This window comes from Gymnogyps californianus, chromosome 1, assembly GCF_018139145.2.
Source record: "Gymnogyps californianus isolate 813 chromosome 1, ASM1813914v2, whole genome shotgun sequence".
Lineage (NCBI taxonomy): Eukaryota > Metazoa > Chordata > Aves > Accipitriformes > Cathartidae > Gymnogyps > Gymnogyps californianus.
The window spans coordinates 130,026,014-130,044,072 of record NC_059471.1 but is presented as its reverse complement, the minus strand read 5'-3'; the positions used below and the strand labels follow the sequence as shown (position 1 = coordinate 130,044,072).

Below are 18,059 nucleotides of genomic sequence, written 5' to 3'. Positions count from 1 at the left end.
AATCTCTTTAATAAACAGCCCACTCCTCAGCTAGCCAGGCTCCCGCTCGGGCCAAGTCAGCCAGAACACTTTGGTACATGTGTAATTGTCGTGGTTTAACGCCAGCCAGCAACTAAGCCCCACACAGCCGCTCGCTCACTCCCCCTGATTAGGATGGGGAAGAGAATCGAAAGAGTAAAAGTGAGAAAACTCGTGGGTTGAGATAAAGACAGTTTAATAGGTAAAGCAAAAGCCACATGCACAAGCAAAGCAAACCAAGGAATTCATTCACCACTTCCCATCGGCAGGCAGGTGTTCGGCCATCCCCAGGAAAGCAGGGCTCCATCACGCGTAACGGGTACTTGGGAAGACAAACGCCATCACTCCGAATGTCCCCCCCGTCCTTCTTCTTCCCCCAGCTTTATATGCCGAGCATGACATTATATGGTATGGAATATCCCTTTGGTCCGTTGGGGTCAGCTGTCCCAGCTGTGTCCCCTCCCAACTTGTTGTGCACCCCCAGCCTAGTCGCTGGTGGGGTGGTGTGAGAAGCAGAAAAGGCCTTGACTCTGTGTAAGCACTGCTCAGCAGTAACTAAAACATCCCTGAATTATCAACACTGTTTTCAGCACAAATCCAAAACATAGCCCCTACCAGCTAGTATGAAGAAAATTAACTCTATCCCAGCCAAAACCAGCACAGTAATTCAAGCGCCTTCCTCCCCTGCTCACGCAGGCCTGGGTGTAGGTCCCATTAAGCGATGGCAACACTTGTTGCTGTTTGTTGTTGTCTTCACTTGCTGGTTCTTTGCTGGAAGAAAGGAACGCGCCAGGAAACCAGCAGCGGCTGCTGGCGCAGGGAGAGGACCTGCAAAGATACACCCTGAAATTGCACATGTGCAGGAGAATGCATTGGCAGAGGAAAGCTGCGGTGAGCTCGGGGTGCCGGGGTGCCACGCTCCGGCTCGAACCGGCATGGTACCTGGTTTCAGCTCTGCAGCTGAGGTGTAGGGGCCGGGGGCTGCCATGACCCCGGCATGTGTTGGTTTGCAGGGTGGTGTAGCAGGGCTCGGGATGCCACCGTGCTCCGCGGGGATCTGCACCCCGCGCTGACTCGCCTTGCTGCAGAGGACACCCTGAGGGACGCCGGGAGGTGGGTGCTCCCCATCCTGGCTCTGGATGTGCACCGCATCGCTTTGGGTAAGCTCAGCCTTGGGCTGCCAGACCCCTTCCCTACGCCCTGCTGACAGGGGGGAGATCCAGTGTCTGCCAAAGGCTTCTTCTCACTGAAGAAAGCTGACCCTCATCCTTGCGGCAGGGGCGAAGGTACGGCTGGATGACGGCTGAGGATGTGCTATGGAGCCGGGATTCAACTGCTCTGAGCTCTGCGATGGCAGCTCCAGCTTTGGCAGCCAGGAGCAGCAGCAGCGGGCGCTGCAGGAGCTCTGCACTGTCACAGTGGTACGTATGGAGGTGGGGGAGTGCTCTGGGGCATGAGGTTTGCTCTGCAGAAGTGGATTTGGGTGGAGGGACGGAGAGGGGGGCACAGGGGTGCAGCTGCCAAGCAATCCTGGTCCAGCCAGAGGCTGCGCACCGTCACCTCCTGGGATGGCCTCCGAGAACAAGCCCTGCCTAGATGACACCCAGCAGTTAGGCAGAAGGTGAGGAAGCAGCCACGACAGTCAAGTCGTGTCAAGCAGCCCTCCCGTTTGTCGGCTGGCGTGACAGCTGTTTAGGAGTGGCATGGGGTGGCCTCCTCTGCCCTTGACCTTTCCCACCCCTGGAACCTCAAAGTGCTTTTCAAATATGAATAGAGCAAGATTTAATTAAAAGTCATCTATAATAAATGGTACCTCTCCCCCCACCACTAAGCCAGTAGAAATGACACCGGGGTGCACTTAGTTGCAGTTGGCTTTGCTTGAGGCTGCTGGATGGACCAGTGAGGCTTGGCCCACTCGACTCTCTACCACATCCTGCACAACCATGGGCCTTTAATTAGAAGACTGTAAGCTGCTTGGCTCCTCTGGCTCTGGCAGCTGCCTTACAATTAATATTCCCCCTGCTAGGGCCAGGATTTACTCTGCTCAGCGGCAAATGAAGCGCTCCATCAACTTCAAGTAGCATCAACATCCAGGGAAACAGCAGTCGGGGTGGAGGGGTGTGTGCTGGGAAAGGAAAGGTGGAGACCACAGAGGTGTTTCTGATCCCTGGGTGGTTGCTAGGAAGAGGGTGCAGTAACGCTTTTGGCAGCAACCAGAAGTGGAAAGATACTGCTGGTGGATGCAGCTGGGAGTGAAGTGTGGGAGCCCTGGGATGCTGACTCCGTCCTGCTCACCTTAATGGCAAAAGCCGGGTGTCACCCTCGGGCTCGACCAGGCAGGATGCAGAAATAGGATGGCATTACAGCCTCGTACGGGCCCCGAGCAGCCCCGTCAGCCCCTCTGAGCTCCAGGCAGGTGGGAAGATGGCCCTGATTCGTGCTGAATGATGGGGTTTTTGCACAGCGAGTCCTGGTGGAAGGGGAGGGGGACTGACCTTGGCTGACCATCTCCACTATCTGCTGTGGTCTTCAATTCCCAGAGAGCCAAAAGACCCCCCAGGGGACAGGGAGAGGGAAGAGGAGGTGGGGAGCAGTTTGCAGGAAGGAGACTAATACCTCCCCAGGGATCCCTCCATGCTGCTGCAGAGTGGGGCTGAGCTGTGCGTGCAGCTGTATCCCAGCATAACGCAGCAGCAGCATCGGCTCTCGGCTAGCTGTCTCTCCCAGCCAGGGGTTTGCCTTACCCAGCAGCCCTGTGACCAGCGTGGTACCAGCATGTGAGCGGCCAGGAGCCCGCAGATCAGCTGTGCTCGCGTGGCAGTGGCACGTTTTTGTTTTAAGAATTACGTGTTGGCTTTAATTCTCTAAGCTGTGCCTTGTTCTTGCTCGCCCAGAGGAGATGGAGCCCGGCTGGGGAAGAGGGAGACGAGGCATCAGCTCAAAACGACTGCCTTACTTCTCCCTGCAGATTTATTTCTAGCAAGGCTGGAAGCAGAAACAGCTCAGACCTTGAAGGAAGAATTGGGAGTTTGGGGCAGTGGCAGCTGTTGGGAAAATAGTCGTCTGCCATGGAAATTGCGTGCAGGTGAACAGGAATACCTGAGAAAGGACTTAGCACCAGAGAAGTTAGTGAGGAGGTGTGTGATCCCAGCTCAGTCCCTATCTTCCTCCTTCCCCTTAAAAGGGATGTGCCAGCAGTTAAGTGAAAGTGATACTTTTTTTAAAGAAAAAAAAAGATGTCAGTAACATGCAAACATAGTATGTGTGAATGACCCCACACATGCACACCCTGTTAAAAATGTTGGAGTATTTTAGATCCGCAGGAGAAATAGGTTTCTTGTTTCTCCTAGGATCATTTTATCCATCCTATGTTAATAGGGAGATAGCAGAGAATATTTTTAAATGGAGATTTAAAACCATAAGGTCGCTTGCGTGCAAGGAGAGAGGTGCCTCCATCATACCCGCTTTGGGAGTGTCCCTCAAAAGCCAGTTCTCAGCTGATGTCTACCTAGGACCAAGTTAGTTTCCAGGCAGCTGGGAGACGGGTGGAGCCCAGCTTGGTGTGTCACCGCGTAACGCGTCTGAAAAACGCTGTCCCACTCCCTTTTCTGCATTTTCTGCACTGACTGGCAGCTCTGCTGCTGGCTCCCGGTCACGTCAGCCAGCTGGTTGGTTATCTGCTGCATGTAGGGGGCCAAGGATGCCCTACCCAACTTTCCAAAGAAGCGTGCTACAAACTGGGGTACCACAAGGTCTTTCTCCAGAGGTTTCTTTCCAGAGAAGGATAGTGGGGAACCGTAGCCCATTTTCCCTTCTCCCACGACCAGGGCTGCCTGAGGTTTATGAGTCACTTGTACGGCTTCATTACGTATTTGGCTAGTTGGCCATAAGAAGAGGGCTCCTGCACTGCCCTCTCCTCCTGTGCGCTCAGCAAGTGGCAGAGTATGTGTCCTGTCTACACACATCTCACTAGCCCTGCCTGCGGGTCTTGATCTGGTGCCAGCGTGTCTGCTCATGAGGAGTCGTTTGGGAGATGTGGTTTCTGGCTGAGCAGGAGCACCTGTGGGAGCGATCATGCCCGAGTAGGGACCTCCGCTGGGAGCCCCAGCAGCATCCTCTTCCTCCTCGCCCCTTTTGCCTCCCGCAGACATCTTCTGACCGCAGTGGGAAGAGCTCCCCGTCCTTCTCTGCTGCTCTCCTGGGAGTTGTGTGGACATTCCTGACTGGAGGAGTCCTGCTAGCGCTCTTCTTTCTTGTCTTCACAATTCGCTTCAGGAAAAACAGGTAAGGGCTTCCCTCTTCTGCCATGAGAGTTCCCCTGAGCTGGAGCAGTGGGGTTGGGCTCCTTCAGGACCAGACTCTGAGCTGATGGCCAGCTAAGGGTCAGGAGGGTACAAGCCTGAAGGAGCAGCACGGGGCAAGCAAAGGCAATGCCAGGGATATTGCAGCTTTCTCCATCACACCCAGTGTTGATCACTGGTAGAGACAGTCCTGCTTGGACTGCTCCCTTCCTCCCCAAGGCAGGGAGCTGTGGACAAGACAGAGCATGGATGCCCTCCGGCGTGGCACAGGCAGCAGTGCATGGTCTCGTCCCGAAGGTGCTATTCAACAAAACCATCAACAGGAGTGAGCAGAAAGAGAGCTGGTCTCCTCCTCCACTCCACAGTCTTGAGAGCATCACTTTGAGCAGCATAGCTCCATGAGCAAAGCCATCATGCTCTCCACAGTGCACACATATCCTTCCTGCTGTTGGGCCACTTGTGGTTTGAAGATATTGCTAACCTTTTTTGGTCTTGGCGGTTGTCCGTATTGGTGGGGAACATGGTCTCCATTGGTGAGAGAAGCTGGTGGTGAAGTGCAGGCTTTCCTTGGTGCTGTTCAGTCTGCAAAAAGGATGTAAAAAGTCCTGCTCCCCTGAATGCAGCATAAATCAAGCAGAAAGCTCAGCAATTCCTTGTAGCTCAAACTGTCTCAGCCAGTGCTTAGCCTTCCTCAGCAATTCTGGATGTCTCACCTGCCTCCTTGCCACCTTCTCCTCAGCTTCATTGGTCCCTTGGTCTCTGAACTGCATCCCCCCACAGAGATACTTCCCTTTCCCAAGCCTCACCTGGCAAAGCCTTTGTGCTCCATTTGCCGTTGTTTTGCACAGAGACGTGCACTTGTGTGCAGCCCGGGCTGCTGCTGTTTCAGTGCTCTGGTTGTGTTAAGGAACTTAACACTTCTTATAACCACCGTGCACTCAGGAGGGTCCTGCTCGTGAGGATTTATATTGAGCCCTGTGCCTGCTGCGGTGCAGTAGCTGCATGACCTGCATCCCGGTCTCAAGCCCTTGATTTACTGAAGCAGAGTGGTGTTGAGTTCGGTGGCCACCTTAATTGATTACCAAATTATTTAGGCCCCTGAAGAAATTCTCAGAGCAAGCTGTAATGAATGTGTGTTATTTATTTGCACTGCAGCAAATAAATACTGGTCTGCCTACTGAACCTGGGAGGGCAAAGGAGATCTTTTTCAGCGTGCAGCTGAGAGGGTGAGCTGATGAATATTTTTCCCCAGGGGCTGAGGCATGGTGAGGAAGGCAGGGAGGGAGAGAGCCAGGTTGAATCCCAGGCTCTGCGTCTGCGAGGCAGCAAGCCAGGAAGGAGCTCAAGGGTAGAGAAATGCAATGACTTAGCAGCAGATCGAAGGGATGGAGCTACACAGGGGGATGGCAGGAGCTACAGCTTTCACTTGATGGGCTTGCTGGAGAAGGGTGACAGGTCAGAAGAGATCGGTGGGTCGATTCTCCGCTCCCTGAATACAGTTACAGGATTATGAGTGATGGGGTGAAATTACGGAGGGGAAGCTGTAACCTGAACGTTGCTGGCAGCTTCCTGAAGTTAAGACTGTGCTGAGGGTGGAGGTGTCTCCTCAAAGGAAGGAGCAGTGGGAAGAGCCTGTTCCTGGAGGTATTTGTAGCTGCTGTACCCAAAGCTTACTGCTGGGGACAGTCACCCTGGGCTGTGTTGGTGAGGTTTTCCACTTCTGCCCCTTTACAGCAGAGGACAGTGGAGGAAGATGTTGGCCTTGAAACTGGAGGGCTGAGCTGGGCATGGTGCTGTGTGCCACCTGCGTGACCATGGGGCATTGCTTCCCCTGGCTCTGTGCTGCTGCAGGGATGCGTGGCCGCAGCACATGCTGGCACCGCTGCACAGCTTTGCATGCCTGGCACGGGCACTGGTAGCAGAGAGACCTGGCTGCAGTGACCCTGTCTGCTTTGCTGCTAAAAGCCCATGGCTTCCCACAGTTTTGTCTATAAAGATGCTGGCTCAAGCTGCCTCAGGGATGCTTTTCTGTGCCGCAGATCCATGCAGGGCGTAGAGGTGCCATGGGGCAAGCCTGGTACCCATCCGTTTTGGGGAGAAGGGATCTTACTGTTCCACAGGAGTGTCGGGGTAGGGCAAAACGAATACTTTAAGGATAGTGAAGCACTCCAGCAATACAGGGGAGAGGATGGGGTATGCACCATGGAGGGGATGGGGTATGCACCATGGAGCAATGGCTGAGCTTTTGGAGGAGCTGTGAAGAGCAGGGGCTGGGGGGGGACAGTGTGTCAGCGTCCCTTATGGCCATCATCATCCCTGTAAGGGGACCTTGCCCCTGTGCTGCCAGGTCATGACGCTCAGTAACCGTCACTGCCTTCCCTGCTTTGTTTCCTGGAGGATCGTGAAGATGTCCAGCCCCAATCTGAACATTGTGACCCTGCTGGGCAGTGGCTTGACTTACACTAGTGCTTACCTCTTTGGGATTCAGGAGCAGAGCCTGCCGTCCGGAGACTCGGTGGAAAAGCTTATTCAGGTGAGCAGGGGGTTTGCTGGGACGGATGCCTTCACACATGCATGTTTGTACATGCTCTCTCTTAGCTGCAGCCTGTCACCACCTTGCTGCTGGGCGCATTCGGCCAGGCTGTGGTTTCCACATACACAAAACGCAACCAGATGCTTTCCGTCTGAATGGCCTTCGCTGATTGTGTAAACCACAGCCGCACCGGGGGAAACACAAGGCAGGTCCCCAGGGAGAGGCAGGCAGGCTGCAACAGGGAGAGGGGAGCCTGAAGGGAGATGGGGTCCTCCGCACAGCCACTGCCCGACGTGGCACGGGTGCCATGACGTTGCGGGAGAGTTTTTTGGCTGCAAAGCAGATCTTCATCAAAACTCTGACCTGTGTGATGAACCCCGCGTGTGCTGACCTGGGGCAGCCGCCCTGCCAGACCAGGGACTGGGCATGCACCCGGGTGGGAGGGTGGGATGTGGGAGAGAGCACACCCTGCCATCCTGCTCAGCTGCCGGGCTGAGGATAATTAACGGAGGTGCCAGCGAGTGATTTATTGGTGCTGGGACCCTCCATGCCCCTGCCGCTCGCAAGCTGCCTGGCTCTCCCTGCCTGCTCCTCTGACAAGAGCCTCTCGGGGTGAGGAGGAAAAGTTGGGCAGCAGGCATGCCTGCAGAGGAATACGCGCCTTTTAATTTATTTCACCCTGTGGTCAGTTTTCTAGTATCCAGTATGACCCTCCAGAAGCAAGAAGACCATAGACACATCCCCCCCATCTTTGTTGCATCCCTGGGTGGGAGGGTGTGGGGTGTCCCTGCGAGCCCCATGGCTGCCCCTTCAGCCCCCTCGCTCTGCCCCCCGCCTCCCCCCGGCAGGTGCGGCTCTGCCTGCTGTGCGTGGGGACCTCCCTGGTGTTTGGCCCCGTCCTGGGGAAAAGCTGGCGGCTCTACAAGGTGTTCACCCAGCGGGTGCCGGACAAGCGGGTGGTGAGTACACAGCACCCAGGGGTGGGGGGTGGGGGGGCAGCAAAATCCCCAAGGGGGGCAAACACCAGCAAGTCCCAAACCGGTGTGGGATAGCAGATAAAACCAGCACGTGACAGGGATGGGTGCCACAATCACAGGTGTGGTTTCACACCTAGCTGGGCACGGGCTCCTCATTTATTCCTGCGCAATGAGGCAGGAGCTTTTCCACTCTACAGGCAAGCGGGTGCCCTGCCAGGCTGCCTGTTCCCTGGTGGAGTCCCAGCCCCATCACCGAGCGAGGTCTTGTTCTCTTTTTACGTCGGCCACGTGCATTCATTATGCTACACACCGGTGTTTGTGTCCAGGTCTGGGCTGATTGTTTTTGCGGGATGAAAATAAACCAGGTATCCTCAAGGGCGTCTGATGTAGGGCTGTCCCCAGATGCATCTGATCTCCTCTTGAAGGGAGGGAGGGAGCGCTGGGTACTCCTCTGCAGCACTGAAGGAAGGGGATACAGCGGCTGGGAGGGAAATGGGAGCCACCTATATAAATTTGTGCATGTAACAGTGTGCTTACAGCTTTCAGTGGCCACTTTCCAATGGCAAAAAAAGTAGGTCTCGGCTGAAAGGCGAGATGAGAGGGTTTGCAGGGGAACCAGGTACCAGCAAGGACTCCCATTCCTGAGGCACGGCGATCCGTGTTAAACTTGCAAAATGATAATCCTACCAGCTTTTTTTCCCCCACCCTTTTTGTCTCTGCTTGTGATATGGGTATAAGGGATGACACTCTTGTTTTCGAAGAGCTGTTTTCTGTCATAGCATTTACCAGCTAGCCACACCATTGGGGAGGGTTTATACCTGGCCCCAAGCCTGATTAGGTCTCCAAGAGTTTGGGAGCTGGAGACAGAGATCCTGTAGCCGACTCAGATGTAGTTGAGCCGCTGGACTCCACTCTGGGGAAAGTATTAGGATGGACATGTCCCTTGGAAGAAATAACCAGAAAGAGACCCAAGGGGATGGAGGTTATTGGTGTCCATTTGCCCCTATGGTAATGCTTACTTCTTGCGTGTTTGCAGATTATCAAAGACCTCCAGTTGCTGGCGATGGTGGCAGCGTTGGTGCTGGCAGACGCCGTGTTGCTCTTGACGTGGGTGTTCTCTGATCCAGTCCAGTGCTTCCGAAGCCTCAGTGTTTCACTGCGGGTAAAGGGATGAGGAGGGTTGCGCCGTGTCCTGTCTGATCTCTGTGGTCAAAGTTGGTGGATGGTCAGGCATTTGGAGGTGCTGTTTAAAAAAAGTAGGAACTAAAACAAGCCAGAAAGCCTTCTGGGTGCTCTGGATTGGGTTTATGTCTGGTCTATTACAGAGATGAGGGTCCGCTGCAAAATTTCCAGGTCTGTGCAGGTCACCTGGGTGACACAGGAGAGGTCCATTGCATCTGCAGATGCTTTAGAGAAAGGTTTAACCAGCCCTGTTGGCAGCAGAGTGCCAAAATCTTCCTCGCTTTAATCCTCTGCCCCTGGCAGCACCAGCTTTGGCCTTTCCTTTTAGGAATTTAGAGAGGAGACCTGCTCAGATGCGTACACCTGTCTGCCCATCAGTCTGTGCCTGCTGCCGAGCCGGGGCAGCAGCCTTCACTTCTGCCTTCCCCTTGCCTCCTAGGCGACAGAGAAAGGCATGACCTGCTCAGTGAGCCGGGTGCAGTCCTGCGCATCTCTTTATTCCGATCTTTGGCTCGTTCTCATTTTAGGGTTTAAGGTACGTAACCTCTTTATTGATTCTTGCATTGTATCTCGCCTCCTCCCAGTCTCACAGCCTAAACTGTTTAGCAGCATTTGTAGTTTTGCTGCCCTCCCAAGCTACATGCCTGTTGCAGATTCCGGCTACCCCTGTTCATCTTGAAAGCCCTCCCATCTCTAGTCCTTCCCGTCTTGATGTTTTCTTGCATTCCCTTGTAAAAGCCCTGTTAGCCACTTTTTCCCTGCCTCACCATCTCTTTTACATACACCGTGCACATACTGTCTCTCTAGTTCTCTCCTTGCAACTCCCCCACGCCTCATCTATCTCCCTTCTTAAAACTTGTGTCTTACTGTTTTCTAAAGCACACTTTTTCCATCAAGCCTCAGATGACCGTCCACTGCAGTGATGCACTATGTGGCTCAACCCCTGAGCCCTCTGACTCCAAATCAAGGAGGTGCTGATGACAAGTGCTTGGTGCCTACCTTTACAGGATGTGTATCAGCTTAATTATACCACTGAGGTACTTTCACTGGTGTAGCTTTGCACGTGGCCATTCTTATTCCAGAAGAGTTAGTTATACTGATGTAACTATGTAGGTATAATTATCACTGTAATTATCTGTGGTCTCATGTGTCTCTGGGTTTGCAGAGGCTGGACGCATTTCAGAAAGCTGATGTTGATGAAGCTTGTGAGATCACAGCCTTTCTTTGGGAATGGCTCCATCTCTGCGTGCAGTACAGGCAGTTCCTTTCTGACTCACTGTAAGATAATACTCACTGACCATCTACCCAAAATCGTAGGAAAAAGAGCAGAAAGAGACCTCACGACACGGCCAAGTCCTTCTGCCCCCTACACTTCATTTTAAAGACATTAGTCTAGCCTATCCTTAAAAGTCCTTTGGTGCTAGGGATTGCAGATGTTCCCTGGGCTCTCAGTGCTGTATCTCTACCTCTGATTTTGTCCGCAGTTTGTGTTAGGGTTTAGACAGGTAATGCTTTTGCCTACAGCTTCTACAAACTGCTTTTTGGAATAAAACATCCCTATTACCAGTCCCAGCTTCTCTTCGTTAGCGTTGCATTGAACCTGACCCTGACCCTATCTGCCTACTGGGGGTCATGGAGTTATTTCTTTAGTGGTTTCTCTGGAGTTAATCTGGATTTACACTAATGTAAGAGTAGGCTCTATCTCTGTGTGTATGTAGCGCTTCTTAGCTTCCACGGCATTAATGTGCTCAGCCCATTGTGAAGCTACTCAGTGCCTTATCCTGGTTTTACTGGCACAGAGCAATGAACAGAAATGACTTGCCAGGGATGTGCCTGGAATTAGGAGCAAAGTCCTCTGCTCAAGATTAAAACAAACAAACAAACAAAAAACCTTAGTTCTGTGCTTACTGAAAGTCCTAGATTACTAGACAGCAGTGCTGTTGTCTGTGTCCCAGACAGACTATACGAATTTTAAATGGAACTGGTGCTGGTTTTTGTTCTTGCTCAGGGATTAGGAGTTGGCTTGCCTTCGGGCCATGTATTTGCAGGTGCCCCGTGGTGAATGTGGTTATGATCCAGTGCAGATCCTACGAAGCAGGGTCGGGTGTCAGCCTAGTTCCCAGTGAGGCAGGTCTCACTGTTACAACCCCACCTTGAGAATTCATGGTGCTCTGAAGTTGGGAGTCTCACCAAAGACCATGGACGTGAACCCCTCTTGCCTGTAAGAGTGTACCTCCAGACCCTAACCCTGGCAGTGGCCATCATGGTCATCAAGCAGCCACAGCATGGAGGGGTCCAGAAGGGTCTACAGAACATCTGCACCACAGGTCACAAAGCACTTCTTGATGCCCAAATAACAATTTAATGTCTCTTAGTAAAAGGCCGACAGTTGCACTTACTGGGTAGCACAGGAATAATGTAGGAGTCATGTTCCCTGTATTCTGGGTCCTTACAGCAGCAGGGATTTTGTTAGATGGTATTTCCAAATGAAGGCAGACACCATGCCCTGCGCTACAGAGGTGGGCAAAAAATACTCGGTGTTTCCTGCCAGTGTGCCCTGGGGAAGGAGGGGTTCAGCCTGCTGGGTAGTTTAATCCTAAGCACACTGGAAAGATGCACACATGGGGCACTTGAGGGCAGCGTGGTGAGGAAGCCTGCTCTGAAACAACCGACCTGCTCCGGGAGAGGGAGAGCCTCTGTGTACAGAGCACTTCTCTAGCCCTTTTCACTGCTGCTAGAGTCAGGCAGGAAACAGCAAAGGGAAGGGAGAAGAATTGCACCCGGTAGTTTCCTGGATTTCTATTTAAAGAGGCACCAAGTACATCCTCTTCCGTCCAGTCTAAACCCCTACTTCTTCTGCCTTGCTTTTTCCTTCTGAATGTCCTTCTGAATCTCCTTTCTGCTCCTTCAGAGGTATGTCGTTGCTCCTTGATGGCACCCCACCGCCGCATCCCTGCAGGGACCTCTGTCTCTTGTCTCTCTGTCTTTGCTGCTCCTGCTCCAGGCTGCCCAAGGGGAGCTTTTCACATCTTGCCTCTCCCAGCCGTGCCCTGCTCTGTGGCATCGCCTGCCAACCTGACCCTCAGCTCCTCGCGCCCCTCGGTCGGGACCCCCAGGGCCTGCCAGCGCCTTCGCTCCTGCCCTCCCTCCCCAGCCCCACTTCTGACCTGCAGCAGCGTGCCGGGTGTTTGCTGCAGCGTCACCACCGCGCGCTGAAGGTCTGCATTATAGATCAAAGAGCATTAATTAGGATTGTGCTGAGTGTATCTGAGCTCACCGGGCTCGGTACGAGGTGGGGGTTGACACTGTCAGGCTGTAATTTTCCACACTCTGGAAACCTCTTTTTTCTGCTTCCAGAGTATCCTCCTGCTGTATGGGACCTACTTGGCCGGTCTGACTGACAACGTCAGCTCCCCGCCAGTCAACCAGTCCTTGACGCTCATCGTTGGGGTCAACCTCGTTTTCCTGGCTGCCAGCACTGTCTGCTTAGTTCACCGTTTCTTCCGTGCTTGGCACAACTTGCTGTTTGGTTTTACCTCTGGAGGCATCTTCGTGTGTACAACCACGATCAACTGCTTCATCTTTGTCCCACAGGTATGCTGCCACCTCTGTCCCGCCACCTGGCTGGAAATGGGCACATTTTCGGAGTTTAACAACAGCAGCTGTGTGTGCGAAAGCACTTATTTTCCTGCTTCTTTCCCCAAATGTTCGGGCTCACCTGCACAGCTCGTCCTCCAAGGCCCCGGTGGCTCTGCTTCCCCAAGCAAGTCCCCTGAGTCTCCAAGGAGTGCAGGCGTGTTGCAGAGCTGCTGCTCAGAAAGCCTCCTGCAAGAGCATGCCACGGGTGGCAGCCACACAGAGGGCACGCGTGGAGGCGAGGCGGCTGCTGCCCTCCTCCTCCTCCTCCTCCATGTGGGTGGTGGGATCAGTCTCTCATGCAGTTGTCCTCTCCTCATACCCCATGCGCCCGCTCCCACCGAGGGTTTCTGCCTATGGCAGGGATGGAGCCAGGCTCTGGGCATCCAGATGGCCTTGCCAGGCTCAGAGGCTTCGTGGCTGCTGATGGTCCCCAGAGGAGGCTGTCCTCCTCTGTGCTCTTGGAGAAGGAAGCTGGGCTTTGCTGCAAGTGAGGAGGAGGACACAGAGATGTTTGAAGGAAGCCTTTTGTGGTGAGGCGAGGCTCTTCTGCTTCCTGTGTCCTCCTGGTGTGCCTGGCCATGACATGAGTGGGAAAAATGCTCCCATTGTTACAGGGAGAGGAAACAGTTATTTACTCAGTTTAATGTTTGGAGGGATGTTTGGGCTCAAGGAAGTGAGGTGAGAAAGGGAGGAAGAGGTGAAGCTGAAGAAAGAGCACATCTGTGCAAGACAGGGCTCAGGGGATCTCACCAGTGTGTATAAATACCGATGGGGGTGGAGTAGGGAAGGGGGAGCCAGGCTCTTCTCGGTGGTGTCCACTGACAGGACAGAGGACAATGGGTGCAAACTGAAACACAGGAAATTCTATTTAAACATCAGAAAAAGGTTTTTTTTTCTGTGAAAGTTGTAAAGCACTGGAGCAGGTTGCCCAGAGAGGTTGTGGAGTCTCCATCCTTGGAGGTATTCAAGACCCAGCTGGACACAGTCCTGGGCAGCCTGCTCCAGCTGACCTTGCTTGAGCAGGGTGGTTGGACTAGATGATTTCCAGAGGTCCCCTCCTACCTCAGTTGACGCAGTGTAACTGCAGAGTCCCAACCCACTAGATGAGCAGCCCTTGGGAGCAGGATCCAAACCTCCTCTGACAAGCACCAAGCCTGCTGGCGATGCTCTGCCAAGCGCGAGGTCTCTTGGAGTGAGGGCGGAGGAGCTGGTAAGCTGTAGTTGCGCTCTGCCTGTACCATTTTTCTGCTGTAGCCTGGGGGCCTCGAACATTTTATTTAACTTGGATCTTTTAATTCATCAACTTGTTTTTCCTAATGGGCCTGCTCTTCTATTGCTCATCCGAGATCGATGAGCAGCTGGAGCTGGGCTGCGCAAGGCTTCCACGCAGACACTAGACGAGAAAACGGATACTAAGCGTTGCTGGTTTTCAGCTTGTCACTGGTGATTCGGGGATAAGGAGGCGTGCGTGACACTGTCTTTGTCTGTCACGGAGTCAGGGAGGGGGGAGAAGAGGGGAGGGGGCTTTCACAGCGCACTTAGAGGTTGCAGCACAGGCAGGCACCGACCCTCTCTGCGTTAAAAGCTGGGGCCAGGGCCAGGGTAGGGCTCAGATGGGTGGGAGGCTCCGAGTGACACTGCAGCCCCTCGCCCAGCCGTCTCTCGCCACCCGTCTCTGCTCCTCCGTCACACCCTGCCTTTGTCTCCCCCTCTCCGTCCCTTTGTCTCCTTCGCGCTCGAGCTGCGCCTGCCTCCCGCCGCGTCGGCAGGGGCTGTGCGTGCCGCACGGATAATGCCCTCTTCTACTCCCCAGCTCAAGCAGTGGAAAGCCTTTGAAGAAGAAAGCCAAACCGTGAGCCACATGGCAAAATATTTCACCAGCCCAAGCAGGAGCTGCCGCTCGGTGTACAGCGAGGAGCAGCTCTGCCAGCTGATAGGGGAGAAAAACTCCATGAAGCGGCTGCTCACCGAGGTACGGGGCTCTGCCGGCCCCCCTCGGCCGCACTGGCTTCTCCCCTTCCCTTTTGTGGGCTGAAGGCTTTGCAGGGTGGGAAGCCCTTCCTTACACCCTGGTCCACACTGGTGTTCCCCCTCCAGCCTCTTCCCTCCTGAGGGGAAGAGCTGCTTTGTTTTGTCACATCACTCTGCACGCCAAAGTGCCAAAATTCAGGCATAATCTGGAGGGTTTGAAAAAAAACATGTAGGGAGAAGAGCAGGAGAGCCTGGTTCCCACAGCCCAGTCAGACATGGTTAATTCAGAGGGGAGATGCTCCATCTTAGGAAAGCCCTCAGCCTGCACTGCATGGGCAGGAGCACCCTGGCTTGGAGAGCTGCCTGCCCCAGTGCCCCCATTCCCAAACCTGCATCTGGGGGGCTCTGGGGGGCTCCAGGGGAGGACGAGGTCACACACACTGCCAGTGTGGCTCTTGCAGGCCTGCTGCTGCGCTGCCTCAGAGCACCTCTCCATGCAGAGAGGGGTGATTCGTTTTCTGGCAGCGCCTGCTTCCAAATTGGCGGTGTTTTCGTACCCTCCGCCCACCCCATGCTTGACAGGCGTATTTGTTTGACGCAGAAAAACGCCGTGATTGAAAGCCTGCAGGAGCAAGTGAGCAGCACCAAGGAGAAGCTGATGAGGCTGATGTCTGCGGACAGCGGCTGCGACCCCCACACGCCGCAGGCAGCTCCCTGCACCTGGAGCTCAGGACAGCTCCCGGCAGCTCCGGGAGACCGCTGCCCCCCAGATCCGGAGCGAGATGGGTGGCAGCCTCCCTGCTTGCTGAGTACACCACCTCTTTGCAGTGATGCTCAGGACCTCCGGAAACATGTGAGCCACGAGCCTGTTTGCTCTCGGGTGCTGCTTTTTGACATGGGGGATGGCATCAAACGTGACCTGAAGGATGTCCAGGAGTGCGGGACACCTGTGGGGCAGGGGCAGCCTCCGGAGCAGCTGCCGGGCCAGGACATCTCAGCTAGCGTGGCGTGGGAGTCGTCCCCCAAAGTCAGCTATGTGAGCAGCGAGAAGCTGCGGGAAATCTTGCAAGAGCTGAGCCTGGATGGCAAAACGTACAGCCCGGCCTTACCTGGGGGACCCCCGCGTGGCAGCCAGGGCCCCCCAGGCGAGCAGGGAGGAATGTGGGGGGCCCAGGAGGGCTACTCGGGCATCTGCACGCCCCTCAGCCCCTACCTGGCGAGGCGGCGGCGGAGGATCCTGCTGCCCCCTGCCTCCACCCGCTTCCCCGGACACGTGTCCACTCGTGCCAGCCACGGGGTGAAGGAGCTGGGCAGCTGGGGCCGTGGGGAGTCAGCACATATCTCCCTGGGGATGGAAGGGGAGATGGCTGGTGGAGGGCTCCTTCACCCACCAGCACCATCCCCTCCAGCCATTCCTGGGGAGGTCTGTCTCCAGCCAGAGGGATGGCCAGGATGGCCGGAGTCCCAGGGTGCTTCGCCGTGCATCCTGCGGGAGCAGCAGCAGCGGCAGGGCACCCCGAGGGGACCCGCTGAGCCCTCCCTGCGCTCGCTGTACTATTACCCGGACTCCGACTCCAGCAGCAGCAGCTCTGAGGAGATGTTTCACGGCTGCCACCGGCCCTGCTGTGAGGTCTGCTTCCAGAGCCCACGCGGCTCCCTGGGCAGCAGTAGCACGGACACAGACACAGAGCCCAGCGGCTGCACGGGCCACCGGACAGAGCACCACAGCGGGCCCCAGCCCATGGTGAATTTCAAAGAAGATCTGAAACCCACCTTTGTGTGACTGGGAGCACCCCTGCCCCAAAGGCAAGTGCCCTCCCGCCCCTGAAACACTGCGTGTTTTCAGTGATGCTAAAGCCACGCATCCCTCCGAGGGATGCGTCTTGTTCTGGCATCTGGGGGTCGGGAATAAACCTTGCCCTGCTCCGGGCTGCAGTGTCAGCCCCAGCCTGGTCAGTGGTGACTGCAGACTGTGTTTGGCTGAGAGGTGGTTGGCAGCACTTGGGGAGGTGGCGGTGGTTTTGTCCCAGCTACTCCAGGCAGCTGCCTGCACCCCACAGATACCCGGCACGGCTGTCCGTCCCGGTGCCGGCAGTGGAAAGACTGGGGCTGGGTGGCGTGCGAGAGCCCAAACTTCACCACCTCAAAGGGCTTTCCCTGTGAGAGCTGGGTGATCTGCACTGGCGGGGAGCAGCGCTGTGTCTCAGAAACATGCGTGGCTTCTTGCACGCAGCAGACAGACAGACAGACATACAGAGGACTCCTTCCCCCGCGGCTGCTGATGCAGAGCTTCCCACCGGCATCACGCCCAGCTGGAGATAGGAGACAGCCGGACGCCAGAAGCAGTTGCAGGCTGCCGCTTGCCTGGGGCGTGCTGCTCCCTGGCAAAGCAAGGACCTTGGAGTGGGGCGTGTGCAGGAGACTTTCGGGGGGTTTTTTTTTGGTAGCATGAGTGAGAAAACGGAGTCCAAAGGTGACGTCCCTGGAGGTGTCTTTGCGTTTTGTGTAGTTCAGTTGCATGGTCGCAGGTGAGACTCAGGTCAGAGCTGAAGGGAAAGACAAGCTAGCAATCATAAAAGAGGATATGAAAAGGTTTTTCTTTTTTTCTTTTTTTTTTTGCCTTGTTTTTCTGGGGCTTGTGCCCTTCTATATGTCTTTGTATGGATGATGTAGTCTGGAATGAGGTTTGTTTAAATTAATATGGTCTGTTTAATTTTTACCTTAGAAATATCAAGAACAGTAAATGCAAGGCACCCGCTTTTTGGGGGATACTTGTGAAGACATTTCAGTGGATCGTTGCCTCCACAGGGGAAGTTCAGGATGCTGAGACCTGACGCCCAGTGCATAAAAAAAAAAAAACCTCTGGAGAAAGGCTTTTTTAAAAGGGCAGGTGACAGAGGAATCCCAAACCCGGTTTTGAACGATGCACGTTAGCACTGCCCTCTCCGTTACCCTTTATGATGGTGAAATCCCTCACTGCTGTGTCTGTTCACCAGTGTCACCTTTTTTTCCCCATCGCCTCTGTGGTTTTCCAAGCTTGCTGAATTGCTAGGGTAAATCACCAAACCCAATAATCTTATGGGGAACAACATTCCCATAGCCCCTCTTCGCTTCTAAAATGGAAACACCCCAGAGGGTAATCCCAATTTTTTTTGGTCACCTTTTGCTAACAGAAGCCAGTTTCCTTCATTTTCTCTTTCACAGCTGTCTGAGCACTTATGGCTCTGGCCTGGGTGAAATGCATTGACTGAGGGTCCCCTACCTCTGCGGGGCAAATCTGCAGCGGGGGCCGGAGACAGAGAAGCCCAGACAGAGTGCAAGTGTGGAAAGTCTCCTGCGGTCCCAGCAGAGGGGAAGGCTGCCAGCACAGCCCTTGCTGGTGCGGACGGATGCTGAACAAGCCAGAGGTGGGTAGGAGCAGGGCAGCGGGGGTGGTTA

General features: G+C 54.7%; 1 protein-coding gene across 1 annotated transcript; it reads left to right on the top strand.

Moving 5' to 3' along the window:
- Positions 1-1,109: 1,109 nt before the first annotated feature.
- GPR156 (G protein-coupled receptor 156) lies at positions 1,110-16,404 on the top strand. Its single transcript, XM_050912966.1, has 10 exons — positions 1,110-1,178; positions 1,297-1,439; positions 4,166-4,302; positions 6,717-6,852; positions 7,701-7,811; positions 8,866-8,991; positions 9,451-9,546; positions 12,369-12,605; positions 14,464-14,622; positions 15,223-16,404. The coding sequence occupies exons 2-10, from the start codon at positions 1,335-1,337 to the stop codon at positions 16,402-16,404; spliced, it is 2,289 nt and encodes a 762-aa protein (XP_050768923.1). The 5' UTR covers positions 1,110-1,178; positions 1,297-1,334.
- Positions 16,405-18,059: the final 1,655 nt, after the last annotated feature.